This window comes from Osmerus eperlanus, chromosome 5, assembly GCF_963692335.1.
Source record: "Osmerus eperlanus chromosome 5, fOsmEpe2.1, whole genome shotgun sequence".
Lineage (NCBI taxonomy): Eukaryota > Metazoa > Chordata > Actinopteri > Osmeriformes > Osmeridae > Osmerus > Osmerus eperlanus.
The window spans coordinates 4,869,095-4,891,046 of record NC_085022.1 but is presented as its reverse complement, the minus strand read 5'-3'; the positions used below and the strand labels follow the sequence as shown (position 1 = coordinate 4,891,046).

The window sequence follows — 21,952 nt, the reverse complement described above, 5'->3', positions numbered from 1 at the left end:
ACAGGGCTACTTAATGGCCGATTCCAAAGTGAGCAGGGGATGGAGAGGGGGGGGGAAGAGAGGGAGAGCGAGAGAAAGAAAGGCAGGGCTCTAGAGTTGGTCGCACTATGCGACCAAAATGTGTACGGGTGCGACTAAATTTTTTCCTAGGTCGCACCGGTGCACCTAACCTCCTCGCATCCGTTGTCTCTCCACAAACGAAGCGTTTGTTATCCTAAGACGGAACTGACACTCATGGTTGGATCATATCGTGGTCTAAACCAATCAGAGACAGAGATGGGGCGGGTCTTTGCCTCTGATTGGCTGTGGTCCAGATATTCCTGTAGCTCCGTGCTGTGTGATTGAAATTACGATTTGAGCACCAGAGAGTCAGTTTAGCAGACCTGGGCATTGTATGGCCCGGGGCCATAACCGGCCACAGGCTGTCTCAATCCGGCCCGCGTGAGGTAAATCAAAAATTTAAAATAAACTAGAAAGGGCTGTTCCTGCGAAACAGCAGTGAGAATGCTGAAAACCTGAATGGGGATAGCTGACCATGCTAAAAAAGCTGAAAATAGTGAAAATTTAGTAGAAAGTTATAAGCTGAAGCTTCAAAGCAACCGAAAGGTATTTTTGAAAGGGACTGGAGCAGCATTCCAACAATGATTTGAAAGGATTTACCATTACTTTTAAAGGGAGAATAATTTGCACAAAAACCTTAATATTTTAAAAAGTATAAAAGTGAGAAATGAGAAAATACCCGCAAGCTGAAATGAATTTCAAAAATGTGTGAGTCACACAAAAGAGGCAGTGTGGAAGCTGAACTGCATCATCTTAACAAAGCTAAGAGCTAAAATAGCCTACAATGTGGGAGAAGCTGAAAGCTGAACTGTTAAACAGAAGAAGAAGTAGGCTAGCTAGTCGTAACAAGAATATTATCGTTTTAACAGATTAAATTATAGTTGGGATAGTATTAGCAGTAGCAGATGTAGCCTATGCGTTTACTCGGCTTTCTTAGTTGGATTCAATGTGTTGATGGAATGAAACATACAGCAGTAGGGCCGATACAGGAAGACACGGCGACACTTTGTTGCAGAAGGATGATGGTGCAAGTTTTGTCCGTGGAGCATACAACGATTAATAAAAAAGAATCATGTAGACGTGTTTATTGAGTAATCGCATAACTAATTACACATGTAAACGGAGTAATCGTATTATTGGCATAAATCGACAATTGCTAGTAATCGTGTTTCTCATGGTCAAGTAAACGTACCAATCACCTGTGTGAGAGACTGAGTGGTGCGTGTCTGTCGTTACGGTGATGGTGCAGCTATGATTGCTAACGCGCTGAGGGCAGAGAATAAGAGAAATGAAGCTAGAATCCACACCTCAAACAAGATAACCTAGACGCAAAACTGTACGTCCAATCCAAAATATAAGGATATTTTCCGAGACCCAAGACTCTGCCGAAACCAGAGATATTCTTTATATGTCTGTGCAGTCAGAAATACGACTCTACCTGCAGTTTCAAAAACGTGTTCCTTTTGCTTTCCTTGTGCTTGTTTGTTTGGTTGCCACGGTGATGGCGCAGCTGTGATAGCTAACGAGCTAGACAGAGAAAAACGAACATTTACCTAGCATCCACACCTCAAACAAGTTGACCTAGACGCAAAACTATACGTCCAATCCAAAATATAAGGATATTTTCCGAGACCCAAGACTCTGCCGAAACCAGAGATGTCCTTTATATGTCTGTGCGGTCAGAAATACGACTCTATCGGCAGTTTCAAAATCTTGTTCCTTCTTGCTTTCTCTGACTGATTTTACTCACCTCTCCATTGAAGTTAGTGAGAGAATTTGAAAGGCTGCTCTCGCTTCAAGGCTCATAGCTGAAAATCTGTAAATGTGAGCTCTTTAGTAGTTACATTGGCTGAAAGAGGACAATTTTTCCTACATTTTAAGGTATAACTTGTTTCTGTAAGTTAAACTATATGAACGTTAGAGGAATTTGTTTGACAAATTAGTTGAATATCAGAAAAAGAGCAGCAAGCAGAGTGTGCCACTCTGCTTGCTGCTCATTCGTAAAAATCAAGAAGGAGCAAACATTTTAATGTATTTCAAACTGTCATAATTCATAATTGGCTGAACATTTGAAAAAGCTGAATCATTTGGGAATAGCTGAATGTCTTGTGAACATTTTAAAGGTTGAATGGTGTCTCTAGCTGAAAGTAAGCTGAAGTAGTTACGTTTGAAAGAGGAGGAAGCTTTTTAATGATTTGAAAGGATTTACCATTACTTTTAATGGGAGAATAATTTGCACAAAAACCTTAATGTCTTAAAAAGTATAAAAGTGAGAAATACCAAAAGTCATAGCCATCATCTCCTGAAGGAGCTGAACGTTTTGATACAAAAGTTGTAGGAATCGGTTAAAGTATGCAGAACGAGTTAAAGGCCAAAAAACGGCGGAAGAACTAAGAAGTTGAAAAACAATAGTGAGAATGCTGAACTCACAATAAATGTGTTGAGCGGTAGTAAATATGTAGTCCTGAAAGACTACAGTGATCAGGCGATTTACATATGTGCACTTGCGCAACCTCGCCGACAGGAGTTAGCTGTTGGTTAGCCCTCGAAAATGAAAAACTTTGCCACTGATTAACTTTTAACAAGACATGGACTTCTAAGTATCTGTTTACTGAGGTCAAAGTGAAAGCTGTGAAGAAGAAAAACTAACGCGGACATAATAAGAACTTGACTGCAGACCCTGATCATTACCTGTCAGCTGTCCTTCGCATATCCACCTCAGACATTCAGACAGATTTCGATGCACTTGTTCAAGCCCACTGGATTTCTCTCACAGAACAAAATGAACTGAAAAAACGTACTGCTTTTTGTATAAAGTTGATCAATTCCACATATTTAACATACTGCAAAACAACTTTTCAGTGTTTGTGAAGATTAACTGGTTACAAATAAAATGAAACACTGTTGTTGTTTATACTGTTTATTACTTCTATAATCTTTCCTATTTGACCTACACCAAAATCTAAAATATTTATATAAATATTTACAGAATATCCTTATTCTTCTGATAACCAGTAGCAGCTAATCAAAATATATACTTTACTGCTTTTTACAATGGGAGAAAATGAATAGTGAGCAAATTGATGAGGCCCTCCAACACATTTCAGGTTTCTCATGTGGCCCCTTGTAAAAATGAATTGCGGACCCCTGAGTTACGAAGCTGGGTCATGGAGCTAACCCATGGAGCTAGGATTTTGATGCTAGGGAGAGTGTGGCAAGATGATTTAGCCAAGGCCATAGGGCAAGAAGGCCAAATTACAGGTGTTGGCCATCTGAAGGGCATGGGACAGCAAGGTGGGACCCGCTATAAGACTTTGAGCCATGAAATGTTAGGTCTCAGTTCAGGGAAGCACTTTTAAACAGTAGCACTTTCTATTTTGAAATGTTTTATTTTGCTTAAAATGTTTTAGTTTGGTAGCTCAGTGAAGCACTTAAAAGATTTTTATATATATATATATATATATATATATATATATAATATACACAGTATGATTGTGCTTCAAATAAACAATATATTTACCTACACCTTATTCTTGTTTAAGATCATTTACATAATATATATGAATGTATATGGAGCGTGATAAAAAGGTGACCTTGAAATTGTGGCGACGCAAGGAAAAATTTGGGTGCACCTACATTTTGTGCTGGTGCACCTAAATAAAAAAGTTAGGCACACCAGTGCAACCAAGGCAACAAGTTAGTCTGGAGCCCTGAAAGGGAAAAGAGCAAGTAAGGAGAAAGCACCAGCGGTGAACTGTCAATGTCACAAAATGCGTCACACCACATACAAACTCATCCCACCAAAAGTGAAAAGAAGCACAAACAACGCAAACAATGGCGTGCGCGCACTCGGGTCACGCACATTTATGCAAAGGCAAGAGAGTGACAATTCAAACTTGCATGCATACTTCCTCACCCATACACACACACACACACACACTCTACAAGTGATATACATGTCTCATGAATGCAGAGATTGGCTGCAGTGCTGCTGCCCCGGGCCTGGACCCATGCTTCTCCGCCTACGCTGGCAACCATTAGAAGAAGAGAGGAAACGCCGTGGAGGGAAGGTGCTCATGGGAGATGGGGGAAGATGAGTAAAACACACAGATGTTTGCTCTGGTCCTCCTGTGATGGCACGCTCTTGGGGGCTTGGGGCCAGTTTAAACCTCAGCTGGCTTATTAAGACCTTGGCTCGCTAAGGTCAAGGGAGAGAGAAGGGATTGTTTGCGTAAATCAGTGAATCTCAATTCAAATAGTGTAACATTTCCATGTAATCATTTCCTTTTTATTTTTACAGGCCTATGGGGCTAGGCCCCACAACAGATGGTGCTGTAATGGTACTGGCCAGGTAAAGAGGGGTGCCTGGTTTCCTCCAGACATGATGCTTGGTATATAGACCAAAGAGTTCGAATATTTTGCTTTTATCCGAGCAAAGAATCTTATTTCTCATGGTCTGAGAGTCCTTTAGTTGCATTTTGGCAGATGCCAAGTAGGCTGTCATGTGTCTTTTACCGAGTGGTGGCTTCTGTCTAGCCATTCTGTTTGCATGCATGTGTCTGTGTCTAGCTGCAAGGTAGTCAACGTGAGACAGGCAGAGCGGGAATCTATTATTAGGATTTCTGCACTCTGGTTGGGGGGGGGACCCAGGAGGCTTTGACACAGGCACATGTATTCCTCCCCTCTCTCTATTCCTCCCTCCAGTCCTCCCTCTCTCTCCCTCTATCCCCTCTCTTTATGCCCCTCTCTCCCTCTATTCCTCTCTCCCCCGGCGGGTATAGGCCTCCGTTCTGCCATGCATGGGTGACTCTCAGAGGGAGCCCGGCTAACACCACCTAACACAGGGTCAGAGATAAAGAAAGGGATCAGAGAAAGAGTGGGAAAGGGGGAGAGAAAGTGATAGAAGGGGTCAGAGAGCAAAAGCGCTGTCGGGAGGGGGGGTGGGGGGCTGAATGTGAGCAAAAGGCGGAGAAGGAGGGAGGGAGGGAGGGTGGAGGTGGAAAGGATGATGGGACACACAAAGAGTGTACCCAAACATGCAAGACAAACGGTACTTCAAGGTGCTTTTACAACCTACAATTAATGAATGAGCTTGGGGTATTACACTTTTATTAATACCCCAAGCTCATTCATTAATTGTGTATACTGTTGGCACATTGAATACCTCATTTCATCGGAAGACATTCACACTAAATGGTGAAAGGCTGCTTTGCTTTTGCGTGTGTGGGAGGAACCAAACAATCTGACCAGTCCAGAGGCTGTGCAGTAAAAGCCCTCTTCTCTTTAGCGTTCAAAAGCAGGTGTGTTGTTCTCTCTGGTTGAACATTTGACAGACAGGTGGCGAGATGACACTAAGACAGCCCCCAGAGTTGGTTACAAAGATGTTTGGATTCGGAGTCCGAAACGCTTTCGGTTTGCCTACCTGAAAGACATACTTGTCGATGACGCAATCATCCATCTGCTAAAAGGGTCCATTAACATCTGGACAATGCTGGCCCCAGTCACAGTACCTTACAGTCGACCTGGGTGGAAAAACTGGGATAGGCACCAGACACTGTTGCCCAGTTCAAAAAGCTCACTACAACTATATGTCCTAAGCAAGTTTGGTCTTTTGGAGTTTGTAAAAACATTCCTCAACTTGTTCTACCAGTCTGTCATAGCCAGCTCCATCATCTATGCAGTAATATGCTGGACAGAAATGACATCAAGACAAATGATATGATCAGACTCAACAAGCTGATGGAAAAAGAATGGGTCTGTCAGCTCTGACAAACTGGACATGACTACAGAAAGGAGAATTCTTTCCAAGCAACATACTACGGTGGATAATGCGCAGCAACCCCTACATGACACACCATTCAGACAAGGAGGCCATTTCTCCAACTGATAGCAACATGGTGCCTGAAAGACAGAAATCCAAAGGATTCTAAATTGAATGTAAATTTTAATGCAACCTCATTAAGAAACATATTTACACACTATAAAATCTACCACAATTCAAAAAACAATTGTAAACTTAACAACACAACTAAATAGGATTTAGATGTGCTGACATTTTACTTTTTTTGTGCCTTATTTTCTGTTGGCTTTGCTTAAGTTTATTGCCTAGCTTGACTTTTAGCTCCTCTTTCTCAAGCACGGTAGTCGGGTGCTTCTTAATGTGGTGTAGCACAGTGCAACCAGGACTACTACTATTGAACTGAAGACTAGCATCACACAATTTAAATTTGGCATTGCTGCCATTCTGGAGTCAAAGATCCCACACCGGGCTTGGTATAGCGCGCATCATTTTTATGTCAGACTGCTAGCAAAGCCATTAGCGGCGTATGCAAATTAACCTATAGAGCGACCTACATAACCGGAAGAAAACTGTTGTTGGTGGTTAATGCTTTATCGGATAAAAAGGTTAACCGTTGATATCCCTAATTCAAATAATAAGATCATAAATAAAAAAGGTAATTCATAACTCAGAAACAATTACAAATATCAGAAAAAAAAACTACATTTGAAGAAAAAATTGTAATTTAAAGAAGACTTGAGTCTAAACACGTGTAGTACTGTTTACTGCTGTGTCGCAGTCCCTTCCCCATGGCATTGTGGCCTCAGTCTGTACATGACCCACATGCGTTTGTCAGAGAGCACACAGAAGGTATTGAGCAGTCCCATTTGTTGAAATAAAAGACTGCCCTGCACTGCTTTCTAGTGGCCAACAGACAAAATACATAAAACAAAGATTAGATGATAACTTGAGTAATTAAGGTTTCCATTCATTGGTGATAAAATACAGCTGCAGTAAACTCATAGAAACACAGACAATACTGATAGTTGTATTAATTTGTAAAATAAAATTAAAAATTAGTTAAATTTTTTTGTGTAAAATTGAACCCATCTACAGTAGACTGTTCTTGGCTCATCTGTAAGAGTTTTACTGAATGTTTAAAGGAGGACCTTTATTCCTAATCTGAGTTGTTGCAGGGGAGGTTGACTGACAGACGACTCATCTTTATTGATTCTCTATGTTTGGACAATTGGTAGTGCCTTTTTACCTATTGGCTGAGATTTCAGAGGGGCAAGCTTACCATAAAGGAGTAGAGTGTCTGGTCCACATCTATGACGTCAGGGTCAGTGGACTGGGTGTCTGCCACAACGGGATTGATCTAGAGCAATGGTCCCAGTGCAATATATTATACAGCAACATGTTCAAATGCAACTCCAGTTACTACTTTCAAATCTTTAGAATGCCAATAGCATTTAACAGGAATAATAATAGGAAAAACGTTTGCTTTGGCTTTCTGACCTTTATGGCCCCAGACTGGGGGGAGTGGAGGTGGGGTCCTCGGGGGTAGATATCCAACAGATGAGGGGGGGGGTCCAGGCTGACCCGCTGGCTGTGCTTGCTCAGAAGCTCTCGGTAGTCTATGATATCAAAGTTGGTCTTCCACACCAAAACCTAAAATAAAAATTAATGGGAATTATGTGTTTTTGTCAAGATTGTCCATCTGTAAATATCCATCCGTAAACATCTCTTTTGGTCTCAAATGAATATGGTCTGGTCATGAAAAATGATTATACCTTTCTTTTCTTTTTTACTATTTTACTTTAGATCAGAGACCTGAGATTCAAATGAAATCCTCAAAGAAGACCAGTATAAACATCTTATGGATATAGTGACAATCAGATCAGGTCTTGTGTTGTGGTAGTGGAGACAAGCTCACCTGGGCATCTGTACCCCCAGAGGCAAAGAGCTCCCCCCCTCGAGAGAAGGCCACAGCGAAGACCGGACCCTGTATGTACAGAGCAAAGCAACAGTCATCACGCATGTCAAATTAATAAAGCAAACTGCTGTTTGGAAATACTCCTGGCGCTACCTTGTGGCCATGGAGGGTATAGATGAGGCGTCCCTCTAGCAGGTCCAAGATCTTCACCATGTTGTCATTTGAGCCGCTAATTAGGTAGTTACCAGATGGATGGAAGGAAAAGCAATTGATCCCCGCACTGTGGACTGCTCCATGACAAGAGGTTAAGATGAACAGAAATTATTACTTGGCACAAATTGAAACAGAATCACGTTAAACTAAAAGTAACGTTGTGGCCATCTCTGTAGAAAGTTGGCTACCTTGGTAATGTTGAAGTAGTTTGTTAGTTCTTAAATCCCAGATTTTCAGGGAGTTGTCAGCTCCTGAGGATGCTATGCAGGTACCACTGGAGTTGAAGTCTACACATGTTGCTGACCTAAACATGGGGTATGAGAGGAAGGTATATTAATGAATGGGGGTTCGTTGAAACCACTAAGTAATGAAAATGTATTGTATGAGCACTTATTATTACAGCAACTTCAATTGTCCAAAAAAGCTTTGAAATGTTTGTGAAAAGTACACGTATGAAGTTATTTCCAAGACCTTCAGGATTTAAATAAAGACGAACATACAGTATTACTACCTACCCTCCATAGTCTGTGAAGCTGTTCACACATTGTTTGGTGGAGGCATCCCACAGTCGGACCGTGCGGTCATCACCACAAGACGCCAGAAGACGTCCGTCGGGAGAAAACCTGCAAAGAACAGGAGGAAATATTGAATAATATTCAATATTATTGAATTCAATATAATAATAATATTGAATGCCGCATTTTTCAGCATTCTATTTGGGAAGCTCAACAGATCGAAAGGACAACAGAAACCATGCCAGACATTACCTGGCACAGCGCACCCAGTTAGTGTGCTGGTTGAGGGAATAGAGGAACCGGTGTCTGTGGACGCTCCACACCTTCACTGACTTGTCGTTGGAGGCCGTCACCAGCTTCTGGCCGTCGTGAGAGAAGCTAACACTTCGCACCACGGCTGTGTGGGCTTTAAAAACTGTTGACTCTCCTTTACTGAAAACAGGAACACTTTGTTGGGAAGCTGTTTACGTGGTATGTGTGCAATAGTGTGATTTTAGTGTCCAACTACTGTTTGTCTGGCATCGTGTCAAAGCACAGTTTGAGAAAGCCTACACCAAACTTTTTAGTCTATTAAACAAGTTTGCTTTTTAATGTGTGCAAGCCAAGTAAATTGCGGCAACTTCAGTCGAAGAACAGTGATTTCCACCCAACCTTGAAAACAGAGCTGCTTTCTTTAAAACTCACATGCTAGGGGTCCACAATCTGACTGTCATGTCCTTGGAGGCAGATACCACAAGGTCACCAAAAGGGGAGAACTGGATCCCAGTAATAGCATCTTTATGCCCCGGAAAGCGGAAGGCCCTGGCCTTGGGACTCAGGTTCCAGATTATCAGGGATTTATCAGCCGACCCAGTGGCTAATGACACATGGAGAAAAGGGAGTAATTATTGGAAAGTAGAACTGGGCAGCATGAGAGTAATACCATTTGCCTTTAGTGGTGAGATAGTATGACACCATGCAGATTGTGCATAGTAGGAAGCAATAGGACTGTGAAGTTACCTAGTTGCTTGTGGTTGGGGCTGAAGTCTACGCAGGTTATGGCATCTTTGTGGCCTTTGAAATTGCTTTGAAGGGTTGGGTCGTCCTGCGGAGACCATATTTGTGAGCTGTGTCCCATGCCCCATCACCCCGCCCTTCCCATTAAGAGGAAGCTGCCATCTGACAGCTAAGGAATTTCCAGTCAATTAATTTACCCCATTGACATCCCTTCTACACGCCCACAGCGTCAGCTGCTCACTTAAAACGTCACATTTCTTTTGTTCATGCTCCAGAATACAATATTGGCACTGCTTATTGGAAAAGTATACCCAACTATAAAATAAAACCTGGTATCTGAGCTGTGTACAACTAGCGCCATAAGCTAGCTGTCCAAATTAGTTGCTAATTCGATAGCTACTGTACTGTAGTGCTAACGTATTTGCTACAGTAGCTAGCTCGTAACTATTTCACCATAGTACTGCAATCAACTTTGAGCTTGTGGACAATCACATTATTTCTAAAACAGTATCCTTACCATAACAGATGCCATTGAGTGCATTGACATCAATAGTCAGCATAATCCTTACACACTTGCTTTTGGAAAAGCAAAACGGAGAAAGTACTCCTCCATCTTTCAAAGGGGAAACAATGCGCGCTTTAAGTCTGTCAGACTGTGCTAGTCGAGTACCTAGTGAGTCTTATCATCAAGTGATTAGAAGTTGTACATTGGTGCTATATTATTACTAGTAAGAAGGACTATAAAATACAATGAAACATTGGTTAAATGGGTAGACTAGCTAGATTATCTATGTGCATGATGTCAGACCAGCGCTGTGCTAATGGCAAGAAAGTATCGTGAGGGAGGAGCTAAGCGTCTTCTGCTGCTAGGCAACTGGTACAGCAAACTGTAGAACGATGGATTTCGACATCAGAGTATCAGCTTTGTTGATTGGTTTAGAATTCTGCTTCAATCAATCAGCGCCAAGTTTGTTAAACTTGGCAATCGATGTTTTATAAGTATTCCGTTTGAAAAGATGTCGTCCAAAAAGAGTATTGGAAACACAGAGGTAAATTGACTACATTAACTTTATTTTAACATTTGTTTAGTCATTGTATTCTAGTTATAGTCGTTTCGACGGTTTAAGATGATCATTCTCAAAGTCGTGATCATGTTTCCCGTCAGCAGTTACTAAGCAAAACATAATACACTCGCTAGATGTTCTCCCGGTCCTCTGGCCACGCAGGTGTTACAGTAGACTAAAGCAGTAACAACCTTCATTATTACTAACTTGCTCGTGCTGTCTTACTGCTCGTGTTGATCTGAATTGCAGTGCTACTGTTTGTTTGGTCATTTAACGACGTTATACAGCAAACTAGCCATTTTGTTAACTGGCGTGCACACACAGCTTCTAATCTGTTTGGTTAACCTATTTGTTACTGTACCACAGCTATTTAAGTTGTAACCTAGATAATCAGAGTTTTGACCTAATTCCCCATATCAAGTACCTGAAAAGGAGAATTCCACAGAACCCAAAATATCAACATGTGAAAACCAGGCTGGATACAGGTAGGCTAAATGTCCTCAGACGACTATTGTAAAGGATACCATGTTTCTTGCAGTAGGCCTATACTAGTTAGATCTAATTGTGAATATACGTATTCATATTATGGTAGAATGAATGTGGATTATTTGCAGCATGTAGTTGAATGTTTTTTATTTGGCAGGATGCAGCCTGACAAAGTACATGGAGAGGCTGGAAGAAATCAAGAAAAGTAAGTCCACTTTTTGTATAAAACTTAACGCTATATTTGTAGTGCTGTAATGATTGCAATAACTTGACAAAAGCCTTGAGCATTCTTCAGCTTACTATGCTAATAAACAACTTTATTTGTGAATAAATAGTGCATCACATGGTAGACACTTACCAGTGATGATAACATCAGAATATATTCTACAAGTCAGATAAATATAACAGGAACAAGTAACAACAATATAAAGGTGTAAAATGACGATTAGATATATTCTAGTGTAGGTATTCTTGCACAATAACATTTAATTTGTCTTATTGTTTAAACTATTGCGTAGACAAAACACAAGTCTGCATTTGTACTAGACCCAGGCTTGTTTGTGGGACACATGTATCTAGACCCTCAAAGCATGTGCTTTTCACAAGAAGAGTTCCAGTACAATATCAATTTCCTTTTGGTGTTCAAGTCTGTACTTTCAGAGGTACACCGGAGAAGCCCTGTCCTACTGATATTTTACAGCTCGGTAACCTGGTCAACCACGGTGAATAAGCACTTTGTGCCTAGTGGCCATTTTCTTTCTGGCTCTACGATTTCTCAGGGATAAGTAACACTAATTCCTTTATATAACTTTGGGCCGATTGTAAAGTTTTCGACAATAATTTCTCTGTGGGCCTTGATGAAGGAGTTGTTAGGCTCCACTGTTGAGATGCCAACAGGGGCTTTTGACAAGTAAGAGAGTGAGATAACAAGGTCTTACTTTGGGTCACCTCAGTGCCAAGGCCTGTGTTAAAAGAAGGGTGAGCAGCCTGACTTGGGCATTGGGTGTGGTAGAGGTATGCCTGCAAGGCGGTATGGACGCCAATACTGTTGATTTGAGCTCCAGAGATATTTTGGAAGGATTACAGGAAGAGGCAAAGCAAAAATGTGACATGCAAGACCCAGGTGGGTCGAGATTGAGTTAGTAGACAGAGAATCCACATCAAAGCTGTTTAATGTTGTTAAGATATGTGGGAGAAATCTGTTTCAGGATTAACTTAATATATCCCTTTTTAGATTACAGGTACAGAAAGGACGAACTCTTCAAAAGGCTAAAAGTGACAACATTTGCACAGTTGGTAAGTGAGAAATGATGCACTCATTTTGTGAGTCACATTCTAAACAACAAATATTCTTTTTAGGATTCGTGAAAATCCTCGAAGGAAAGTTGACTAAATTCAAATGACCACCACAACCCTCTCTCTCTACCAATGCACAAACAAGCTTATTCACGATGTACATGATGTTTGAAGTACAGTAGGCAAATGACTGCTAACAGGTAGAATAGCTGTTCAGGTTGTGGCTGTGATGGTCATGCTAAATGTTTAAATGGATGTGTAACAAGATTTGTATGAACATATTTGTATACTATTTTGCTTGAGACAGTGTATTAATCATCTGACTTCACATGCCAGACGGCTTTGCGATTGGTTTTGACACCAGTAATATTATTTTTTTACGTACATTTTCTTCTTCGAACTAAATGATTTTGAGAGGCCTTTTAATGTAGATGGGTGAGTAGAGGGGTATCGGGATCAAGACTATATATCTGGTTACAGTATTCAATAATTGAGGGAGTCTTTGTTACAAACGTACTGTCATTTTGTCAGGTTATTCAAGTGGCATCGGTATCGGAATTGAATGAAAGTGTGAATGAAGATGAAACACCAAGGCTTGAAGGTAATGACTGAACTCTTTACAGTTTCACTGTTGATGTCTAATTACCTTCAGTATGTATGCACGAATATGCTCAATTGTCTTGCAATGCTAATACAATTCAATACATGAATCAGGCTGGAGTGAACCGTTTTGTCAGGTTTATTTAGAAGTAACAGGTCACGAGTGTGCTGACCTAATGTGGATGGTTTACCATAGTGGTGTTTTTCACCCCACCAGACAATATGTCCGTGTTTTCGGAGCCTGAAATAAAGCGCCTGTCTGAGAACACGGACGGTTCTCCCCTGCAGTACCCCACACCCGCACATTTTCTTGACAACAGCAACAATGCGGGGGATGCTGGCTTTTCTCCAAGGTCGACGCTGCAAAGGTAGGGTTTGTAGAACCAAACTAGATTACACAACATTGACAGTCAGCTAAAGACAACTTTTCCTTGTTTTTTGTCACACAAGTACTAGCCTATGTCCTTTCGTCATATACAGACTATGCAAACATCTGCTCCTTCCTAAATACTTGGATATCTACACCCTTATTTTTATTTATTCCGTCCATCCTTCTAACACATTCATATATGCTGCCTACATACACTCACACAGACTGTAAATAACTATGAACCCCTAAACTCAGCTGTAACCTCATCCCTGTCTGAATTCAGCCCCTCACATCTCATCGTGCCATTTTTCTTTTCTTAAAAAACAAATTAAGAATCTCCTGTTTCCTGCCTATGGGCAGGCAAATATTAGCTGTCCTTTGCTTATCTGGAAGTGTGACATGGCATAATGTCAAGTGTGTTTGAACGCCATTGGCCATTTACTGAAACAATCACTTCTACCCCTACAGTGTTATAAGTGGTGTGGGAGAACTGGACCTGGACAAGGAAGATCAAAAGGTCATTCTGACGCCCGTGTCCAGTCATCGGGAAACAGACACACGCTACCCTGACTGTCCTTACCTGCTGCTGGATGTGCGGGACAGAGAGCAGTACGACCAGTGCCACATCATCAGTGGTAGGTACACCCCATGAGGTGCAGAGAATTCCAATTAATTTGGTTTCATAGAGATAACTGGCCATGACGTTAAATAGCAATCTATTTACAATCCTTTAAATTACTTGGTCAGTTCTTCATTTAGTTTTCTTGGTGCTATAAAACTAATAGTAGTTAAGGAAAACACATTTTTCTCACCGGGAATCATTATAATCTCCATTATTCACAATTACAGTTGTGTTCTTGTTCTTTTTAACTTGTTGCTTACTAACTTTCCTTTTTTCCCCTGCAGCATACAGTTACCCCATTGCCACCCTCTCAAGAACAATGAATCCTTACACTAGGGAAGTGTTGGATTATGTATCCTTGCACTTGTATACAGTTTTCCAAAGTTTCATATCTAGGGATTCTGTTCTTGATTAAATAAATGTGCTTGTCAAGAATCAATCATCATTAGAGATGGAAATTCCTGTGGTAAAAAAATAAAAATAAACTGGGTAAATGGATGTTTGAATCCTGTTGAACTTTACATTTGGATTGGTAAACCCTTGACAAGAGTGTGTGTTCAGAAAAACGCCTCTGGAAAGATCATCATAGTGTACGATGAAGATGAGAGGATGGCCAGTCAGGTTGCCACCACCATGTGTGAAAGAGGTTTTGAGAATCTCTTCATGCTGTCTGGAGGTAAACTATTGCATTTGATTTTTGGGGGTTGACATATCCAAAAGGATATTTGCCTTACACCGATTAGCCGACATTGTTGCTTAACCATGGTGATGTTTTGTATAAAAAAAGTGTATAAAGATGTAGTTTGAGAGCAAAAGTGCATCCCTCCCAACAGAGCAATTTCTGTTAATGTTACATAATAAGGTACGATTGCTTTACAGTCAGAATAATGACATGCAAACATCACTTTGTGTACACATTTTTTGTGGCTCTGGTTATTTCAGTTTTGGGCTTAGTGTTTCATTCACACTCTCCTCCCTCCCGTCTTCTAGGTCTCAAAGTGATAGCTCAGAAGTTCCCTGTCGGAATTACAACAGGCTCCATTCCGGCCTCTTGCCTGCCGTCTCCCACAGGGACAGTGGTTGGCCGGAAGCGTTCCACGCCTCGCCAGGTCTTTCTGCCAGCAGAGAGGAAGTGGAGGTTCTCATCTGACGACCTAGCTAAGATTCAGCACTACCTGGAGGAAATGCTTGTCCCGACGAATCCCAACAGTAAGGACACCAAACTTGTGTTACATTGGCAGTAAAGGAAAGTTGAGAAAGGTTGGGTTCAAACTGAAGTTGACTAAATATGTGGAAGATTTTTAAGGAGTGACAATATAAAAAGGTTGAATTATAAAGGAAAGAAGTTAATCAACATGAGTATCACTTTGTAGCAAGGGGTGGTTTGAAAGCATTGTTCTTGAGGCTTTTTTTGTGCAGTGACTTCCAACATTGAACCATCCTACCAATAGGTGTCACTACACTATACCACTTAAAACACTTTTTTCCTTTGTTGACTTGACTTTTCTGTTCTTTTGCTTGTGTGTTTCACAGGCCGTCTCAGCAGTCGCATGTCGAGCAGCAGCACGCTGTCCAAAGCTTCTAGTGCTCGGAGTCGAAAGAGCTCTTCTTTAGCTAGCCCTGAAAGTGCAAGATCCCAGAGCAGCAGACCCTGGAAATAAATGTAACACCCCCCCCCCCCCCCAGACGTCACTTCCCCCAATCCACTAAAAATACAAATAAAGTCTACGGTAACACTTCACATGAAGAGTTTTCATAAGCATGTACGACACCATTATGAACATTCATTACACCTTTGTGTGTGGAATATATGTATTTGGTAGTCAATAACTATTGTTTTTACTGTGTAGCATACATCTGATATGTTCTAGGGGAAGGTTTCTGGCAGTGTATTCTGCCTGGCAACAAACAGACAAACGCAATGATACACTATGTTGCATAATTCACTGGGGCTAACGTCATTGGCCGGGTTTCCCAGATTCGTTAAGAAACTCTTAACGCTAAGAGCTTCTTAAGAGCGTTCTAAGAACGCTCTAGAACGCTCTTAGAACGCTCCTAAGAAGCTCTTAGCGTTAAGAGCTTCTTAACGAATCTGGGAAACCCGGCCATTATTTGTTACAACTGAAAACTGTTAGAATTGCTTTTGCATATCGGTTTCAAACAACATCAAAATAATGTGTTATGAATGGTTCAGCACTCACAAAGGTATTAGGAGTGGTTTCATAAAGGTGTCATGAATGCTTATGAAGACTCCCTTTGAATTGTAAGTGCTTATTTCAGTATCAATACCTCAGTGCACTTCCATGAGCCGCCATTACCTACTGTCATGATACCTAGTATAGGGGAGCATACCTTCACTGTGGCAGCCCTGAAAGCTTTTTCATCTGTCCTTGATCAGTTATTCAAAGTACATACCTTGTGTGGTGTCTGCAGACACTGAAACCATCAAATGGCTTTATTTGACACCCCTGCCCTATAGGCCTATATTTTCAAAGTGTGTGGTGTATTTATGTTGGATTGTAAATTCGATTTTCTTCTGGAGAAGTCAATTTAAAATGTTTTGAATCTGTCATATCAGAGTAGGATGTCACCTATGGCCAAAACATTGAATGGGAAATTGAGGAAAATTGTTTTGCACTGAATTAACACTAATTTATAGATGACACTTAAAACCCTTGCCTTTTTTTGTATAAATACATGCATTTGTTTTGCTAGTTTTGTGAGTTTTGCACAAAAGGTTTGCCCCAGTGTGTGTTGTAGATTTATTCCAAAAACACAAGACCAATATTATTGTGTAACACATTCTCAAGAAAGTAGAAAAGGAACAATATCAATGGAGAAATTATCTATCTAAATTGTACTCTACTTCTACATGTTCCTGGGGATTGTTTATGCATTCATGCAGTCATACTGGTTAATGTGGGTGAATTCAGTTTTGCTGAGAACACATAGGTATTATGATATGGTGGTCATGGTGACTTATATAGCATCACCACTGGGAAACTTTTAAAATGTGAAACGTGATATGTGACCTGTTTTGTTTGTTTTTTGTCATTTCAGTTTTTGTACCAGGAAAAATTTAAATGACCACATCACTGGGTCTTAAAAAAGTGCATGTACTGTAATGTTTGGGGCTTGAGAGATGTATCTAAGGTCTGACCTGTGGTTTGTGTATGCTCGAGTGAGAGAGATATTCAGAATTTTAAAAGGCTGCCCTTTCTACTTGCTGTACCTGAATGAACTCATCAACGCTTGTCATCTAAAAACTGTTTTGACTGAAAACAGTTAATTGCTTTTGTACATTACTGTCAAATAAAATGCACAATCGTATACTATACACACTGGATTGCTCATTTTGAAATGCATTGTATGGTGTTCTGTTTGGCCAATGGACAAAAGAGGGCAACTTAAAATATTCTCATAAGTTTGTTCATTAGTCATTACAGCATCACTTCATGGGTGTTCTTTCTATTTTACCCCAATCAGATGTTAGTAAGTGTTGGCATTGGTGTGCTCCATGATGGCCATTAGTGCCAGCCAGGTCTCCTTAGCAGTGGGGATGATCTGATTGGCGGGCAGGATAAATCCATAGCGACCAGTATCTCTCAGCTCAAATGTGTAGGAGTACTTGATGCCCTGGTTGTAAGTCCAGTCAATGGTGTTGCCACTGGCTTGATCTGGCAGGAATCAAGCAAGTCATTTGTGGGGGAAGCCATTTTCATTCAAAGTCAAGAATAATAGCAACATCTTGAATGCAAAACTGGAAATTATAGGAATTACATCCAGTATAATACACCTTTTTCCAATGCTTTACAATAGGTCTACAATAAGAAACCTGGGGTGAGATGGTGTAAGGGAATGTTTGATAGCCTACTTACAGATGATGTTGATCATACTCCCGTATCTGTAGGCTGTTCCATACAGGGAGGCCAAATCAGTGACGGCTTTTTTAGCCAGTTCATGCTGTGGATATATTGTAAAATAGCTTGTAATTCATGTGACAAATCCGTTAATAAAAAGTTTCACATGCAGTCAATAGTATTGTACATTTTATGTTGTTTGTACTGTACCAGACTTGACTTGTCTGGGAATTTAACCAGCTGTTCCTAGCTCAAACTAAACAGTCAACCCTCTTATCAGAAACCAATAGGGTTGAGAAAAACATCTGCTGGACCCACCAGCTCTTTCTGGTCCTTGGCAGAGGTGCTGGTGTAGCCATAAGGGTAGAGGAGCATCTGGGAGTAGCTATGGATGGAAAGGACCGCCTTGATATTGCCATGAGCCTTCATGAAGTCCACAATGGACTTGATCTCAGGCTCAGAGTGAGCAGTGGGACCATGGTAGGTCTCATCACAGGGGTTCCCACTGGAGCCGGCAGCTGGGTAACGCATGGTGGATGGTTGTCCAAATAAATGTCAGGGACATTCTAACTTGCTTTACAGTCATCACAGACCTATACTGTATCAGACAATTCGACATACTTCCAAAACCGGCTTCCCAGTTCCTGTTGGCGTCAACTCCAACACAGGAAGAACCAGGATTAGGCTTCCTTGTTTTACGCCACATGCGGTCCTGTCAGCATATTGGCCCATGTTAGACAACTTTGTTAACAGTCTGACAATGTCTGTGCACTCCAAAACAGACAGGGAATCAAACTTTTACTAACTCACATTGGTATGAGTGAAATGATAGCCATCAGGATTGACCACCATCTCCAGAAGGATGTCCATTCTGTCCAGGATAGCAATAAGGGCAGGATTATGTCCATAATCAAGCACAATCTGTCCATGAAACATTTAACCAGTTACTATAAAGTATTGTATAGTTCTTGGGAGGGCAGGAGATGAATGGGTGAGTTTTACTTTAAATGGGAAATAGTTATCATACTCCCTTCAGAATTATAGACAGGGACAATACCATGAATGAAATACTATGTACAGGGTCATAGAAAGGACCTACAAGATTGTAAGTCTCTCTAAAGTATATCACTTTTTTTTAATCAGAATCTGGTCACCTTTTTGGCAAACCATGCACCACTGGCTGGAGTAATCCACTCTCTGGAGTGGATGCCAGTGTCAATCCAAATTGCAGGACGGTTAGTTCCTCCAGTGCTGAACTAGGAGAAAGAAAGGAAATAGCTTGATATCCTCTTATTAAATAATCACCCCTGATGTTTACAGATATATTAAACACAAGCTTTCTTATCTTTTAACAGCTTACCTTAAGCACATTCAATGGACGGCCCTCATAGCTCTGGCCAATCACAATCTTGCTGACCAATGTAGGGTTCTCTGCCACAAGCATATCCTGGAAACTATAGATCTGGTGAAAACACACAGCTTTTCATATTGGCGCCAACAGTCTTTGGGAAACCTTAATGTGCATGGGATATGACATGACTTTGGTCTTTGGTACAGAAGAACAGTGAACAACTATTGTACATTTTTGGTGATGTGGTGTTTACCTCATCAATGGTATGATAGTTGGCATAGTCAAAGTCATCAGTAGTCTTGGCTGCATGGGAACTTCTCTGCATCTGTCTCTCCTCTTTGTCAATGTCAGCCTTTGGCAAAAGGGCAGAAGGGTGTTGTCTCATATTCAACCATGGGTAAGTCATTGACATTCAAATAATTTACCTTTTTACTTTATTTCAGAATTATCCGTAACTGGATTGGGGGTTACACTTCAACTTACATACACTTAAAATCCTCGTATTTACTATTCAATTCATGTTCGAAAACAAATGGTAGAGTCCATTCCAATTACCCCTTACCAACCTGCAGGTCCTCGATCATGATGGTGTACTGCACATCCCAGGCCTCCAGGTAGGCTTTGACGGACTTCAGGCTGTGGAAGGGAACTCTGATGTCCACAGGGGTAGCAACATCAGTAGGCCCCCTCCAGACATCCAGCTGGGAATGAGAAGGAACACATGGTTAATCTAAAATGCATATAAATAGTCTACATTTTACAGTGTTTCACCAAAATTCATCTGAAGGTTGTGTGTGAATTGAAAAAATGTTCAGAAGAGGATTGTGCAGATTTCACAAAATGTATTGCTGAACATTTGGTTGCTCTGAGTTTATTATTTTAAACAATGATTCAACATCCATACATTTCCACTGATAAATTAGCGGGAGTTCCTGACTTTTAGACAATCAATCATTAAAATATGGCAACAAGATGAGAGAGGAGAGACAGTTCACACCTTGTGATAATATAGCCATCTTTTCTTGTCATTCATTTCACACATGATGATATGAACACACCTGAAGCTGCTTCATCTCAGACAGGTCCTGGATGACAGTTAGTTGTACCTCATCCTTCACAATAACACGAAGGACTTGATCCCTTCAAATACATCACAAATGTGAGACTAATTAATTACGGTTGGACAGAAATGTGACTTCAGTTACGATGTGTTTCATCCAGCAAGTCATTTGGAAAGCCTACTAATGTCACTAATTCACTCACCCCACAAAAGTTTTCTTGCTGAAAACAGCCACCAATACAGTTGTCAGAATGAGCAGTCCCTTCATCTTGCCAAGCAGAGTGATGCCATGAGTTGCCACTACCTTTTATGCCCTGGCCAAATAACCTCACCTTGACCTTGCCTGATAAACCTGCTGCTGTTTTTCCCACACATACCCTTGTGTAACACTTGTGTAGCTGGCTCTGGTCTGGATCCAGCTGTGCCTCTCCTTTTCCATGTGCTTTGCGAGTGAGTGTTTGTGTTTACATTTACATTTACATTTAGTCATTTAGCAGACGCTCTTATCCAGAGCGACTTACAGTAGGTACAGGGACATTCCCCCCGAGGCAAGTAGGGTGAAGTGCCTTGCCCAAGGACACAACGTCATTTTGCACGGCCGGGAATCGAACTGGCAACCTTCAGATTACTAGCTCGATTCCCTAACCGCTCAGCCACCTGACTCCCATACTTAATACAATCCTAGACAACAGTTACAATAACATATTTTACTAGGATGTTTTTCCTAATTTAGGTATGTTTAGTATTTGTTAATACACCTGGTTGGCAAATCCAAATCAAATCACATCAACAACATAATAATTTTAACAAACCTATCAAATGTCCAAATTGCATGGTTTTAAACAGTTCAAAACATCACAGCACAGCTGAATAATGTGTGTCAAAAAGAAATGAAGGAAGGGTTGTCTAGAAAGGCTCAGTTGAACTATGGGTTCTGCAGCAGAATCAGGCCTTCATAGTACAGTGGTGAGATGGAAGCCACTCTTCAGTAAAAGGCTCATGACAGCCCGCTTGGAGTTTGGTCAAATGAATTGTGTGTGCAGCGACGCTCACCATCCAACCTGACCAAGCTTGGATCTGCAGAGAACAATGAGAGGAGCTTCCCGAATACAGGAGAACCAAACTTGTAGTTATAACCAAGAAGACTCGAGGCTATAGTTACTGTCAAAAAACTTTAACACAGCGAAGGATCTGAATATATGTATTTTTTATACGATGTAAATGTAAATGTAGTGTTACTATTTCTTACGGGTTATGAGGGAAAAAAACTATTTAGTCGTGTTGAGTTGCAGGCTGTGATGTACCAAAATTACTTTAAAGGCTGTAATGTACCAAAATGTGGATAAAAGGAGGACTCTGAATACATTCATATTGAACACTTATCCCCAAACAATTGTAAACCCTCATTTAAATACAAATTTTACAAAAACACAAATGATAAATATTAATTTTGGAGTGAACACACATTCAATTTTTTTGTCACCATTCCCAAATCATCCAATCTTCACGAGTGAAGCCAGCTGGCAGTATCCAGACAGTTCTATATATTTTTATTAATTCAAGCTTTATACTGTGAATGCATACTTTTATATTAATGTGTCCTCTAAACTGTGGATAGTTTAAGTAGGACAAATGTTAATCATAGAGCACAGTGCAAATGAGCAACCAACATACTGTATGTTATAGTGTGGGAGTGAATCATGGCACGTCATTAGTTCTACAGTGTGTCTCCATTATGCTTTGT

At 40.8% G+C, this 21,952-nt stretch overlaps 3 protein-coding genes across 4 annotated transcripts in view; 1 reads left to right on the top strand and 2 right to left on the bottom strand.

The window, feature by feature from the left end:
- poc1b (POC1 centriolar protein B) overlaps positions 1 to 10,321 on the bottom strand; it is a 30,193-nt gene extending 19,872 nt beyond the window's left edge. The window contains exons 1-10 of one of the 2 annotated variants that reach the window (XM_062461323.1): positions 10,017 to 10,321; positions 9,503 to 9,587; positions 9,188 to 9,359; positions 8,756 to 8,935; positions 8,504 to 8,611; positions 8,177 to 8,292; positions 7,929 to 8,062; positions 7,776 to 7,844; positions 7,358 to 7,510; positions 7,140 to 7,217 (exon numbers count right to left, since the gene is read on the bottom strand). In XM_062461323.1, the coding sequence (XP_062317307.1) occupies positions 7,140 to 7,217; positions 7,358 to 7,510; positions 7,776 to 7,844; positions 7,929 to 8,062; positions 8,177 to 8,292; positions 8,504 to 8,611; positions 8,756 to 8,935; positions 9,188 to 9,359; positions 9,503 to 9,587; positions 10,017 to 10,046 (1,125 nt within the window). In that variant the 5' untranslated portion in view covers positions 10,047 to 10,321. The remainder of the gene's footprint in view (positions 1 to 7,139; positions 7,218 to 7,357; positions 7,511 to 7,775; positions 7,845 to 7,928; positions 8,063 to 8,176; positions 8,293 to 8,503; positions 8,612 to 8,755; positions 8,936 to 9,187; positions 9,360 to 9,502; positions 9,588 to 10,016) is intronic. The other variant, XM_062461322.1, reaches the window with a different exon arrangement.
- Positions 10,322 to 10,454: 133 nt separating this feature from the next.
- cep41 (centrosomal protein 41) lies at positions 10,455 to 15,894 on the top strand. The gene is made up of 11 exons (XM_062462867.1): positions 10,455 to 10,548; positions 10,985 to 11,048; positions 11,207 to 11,254; positions 12,284 to 12,345; positions 12,877 to 12,946; positions 13,163 to 13,313; positions 13,784 to 13,950; positions 14,222 to 14,289; positions 14,499 to 14,613; positions 14,928 to 15,146; positions 15,471 to 15,894. The coding sequence occupies exons 1-11, from the start codon at positions 10,516 to 10,518 to the stop codon at positions 15,596 to 15,598; spliced, it is 1,125 nt and encodes a 374-aa protein (XP_062318851.1). The 5' UTR covers positions 10,455 to 10,515; the 3' UTR covers positions 15,599 to 15,894.
- A 1,458-nt stretch (positions 15,895 to 17,352) lies between these two features.
- Positions 17,353 to 20,476, bottom strand: LOC134020946 (carboxypeptidase A1-like). The gene is made up of 11 exons (XM_062461320.1): positions 20,412 to 20,476; positions 20,207 to 20,288; positions 19,715 to 19,849; positions 19,402 to 19,500; positions 19,158 to 19,259; positions 18,952 to 19,053; positions 18,608 to 18,718; positions 18,419 to 18,509; positions 18,116 to 18,315; positions 17,816 to 17,900; positions 17,353 to 17,614 (listed from the first exon to the last, which is right to left on the bottom strand). The coding sequence occupies exons 1-11, from the start codon at positions 20,474 to 20,476 to the stop codon at positions 17,427 to 17,429; spliced, it is 1,260 nt and encodes a 419-aa protein (XP_062317304.1). The 3' UTR covers positions 17,353 to 17,426.
- Positions 20,477 to 21,952: the final 1,476 nt, after the last annotated feature.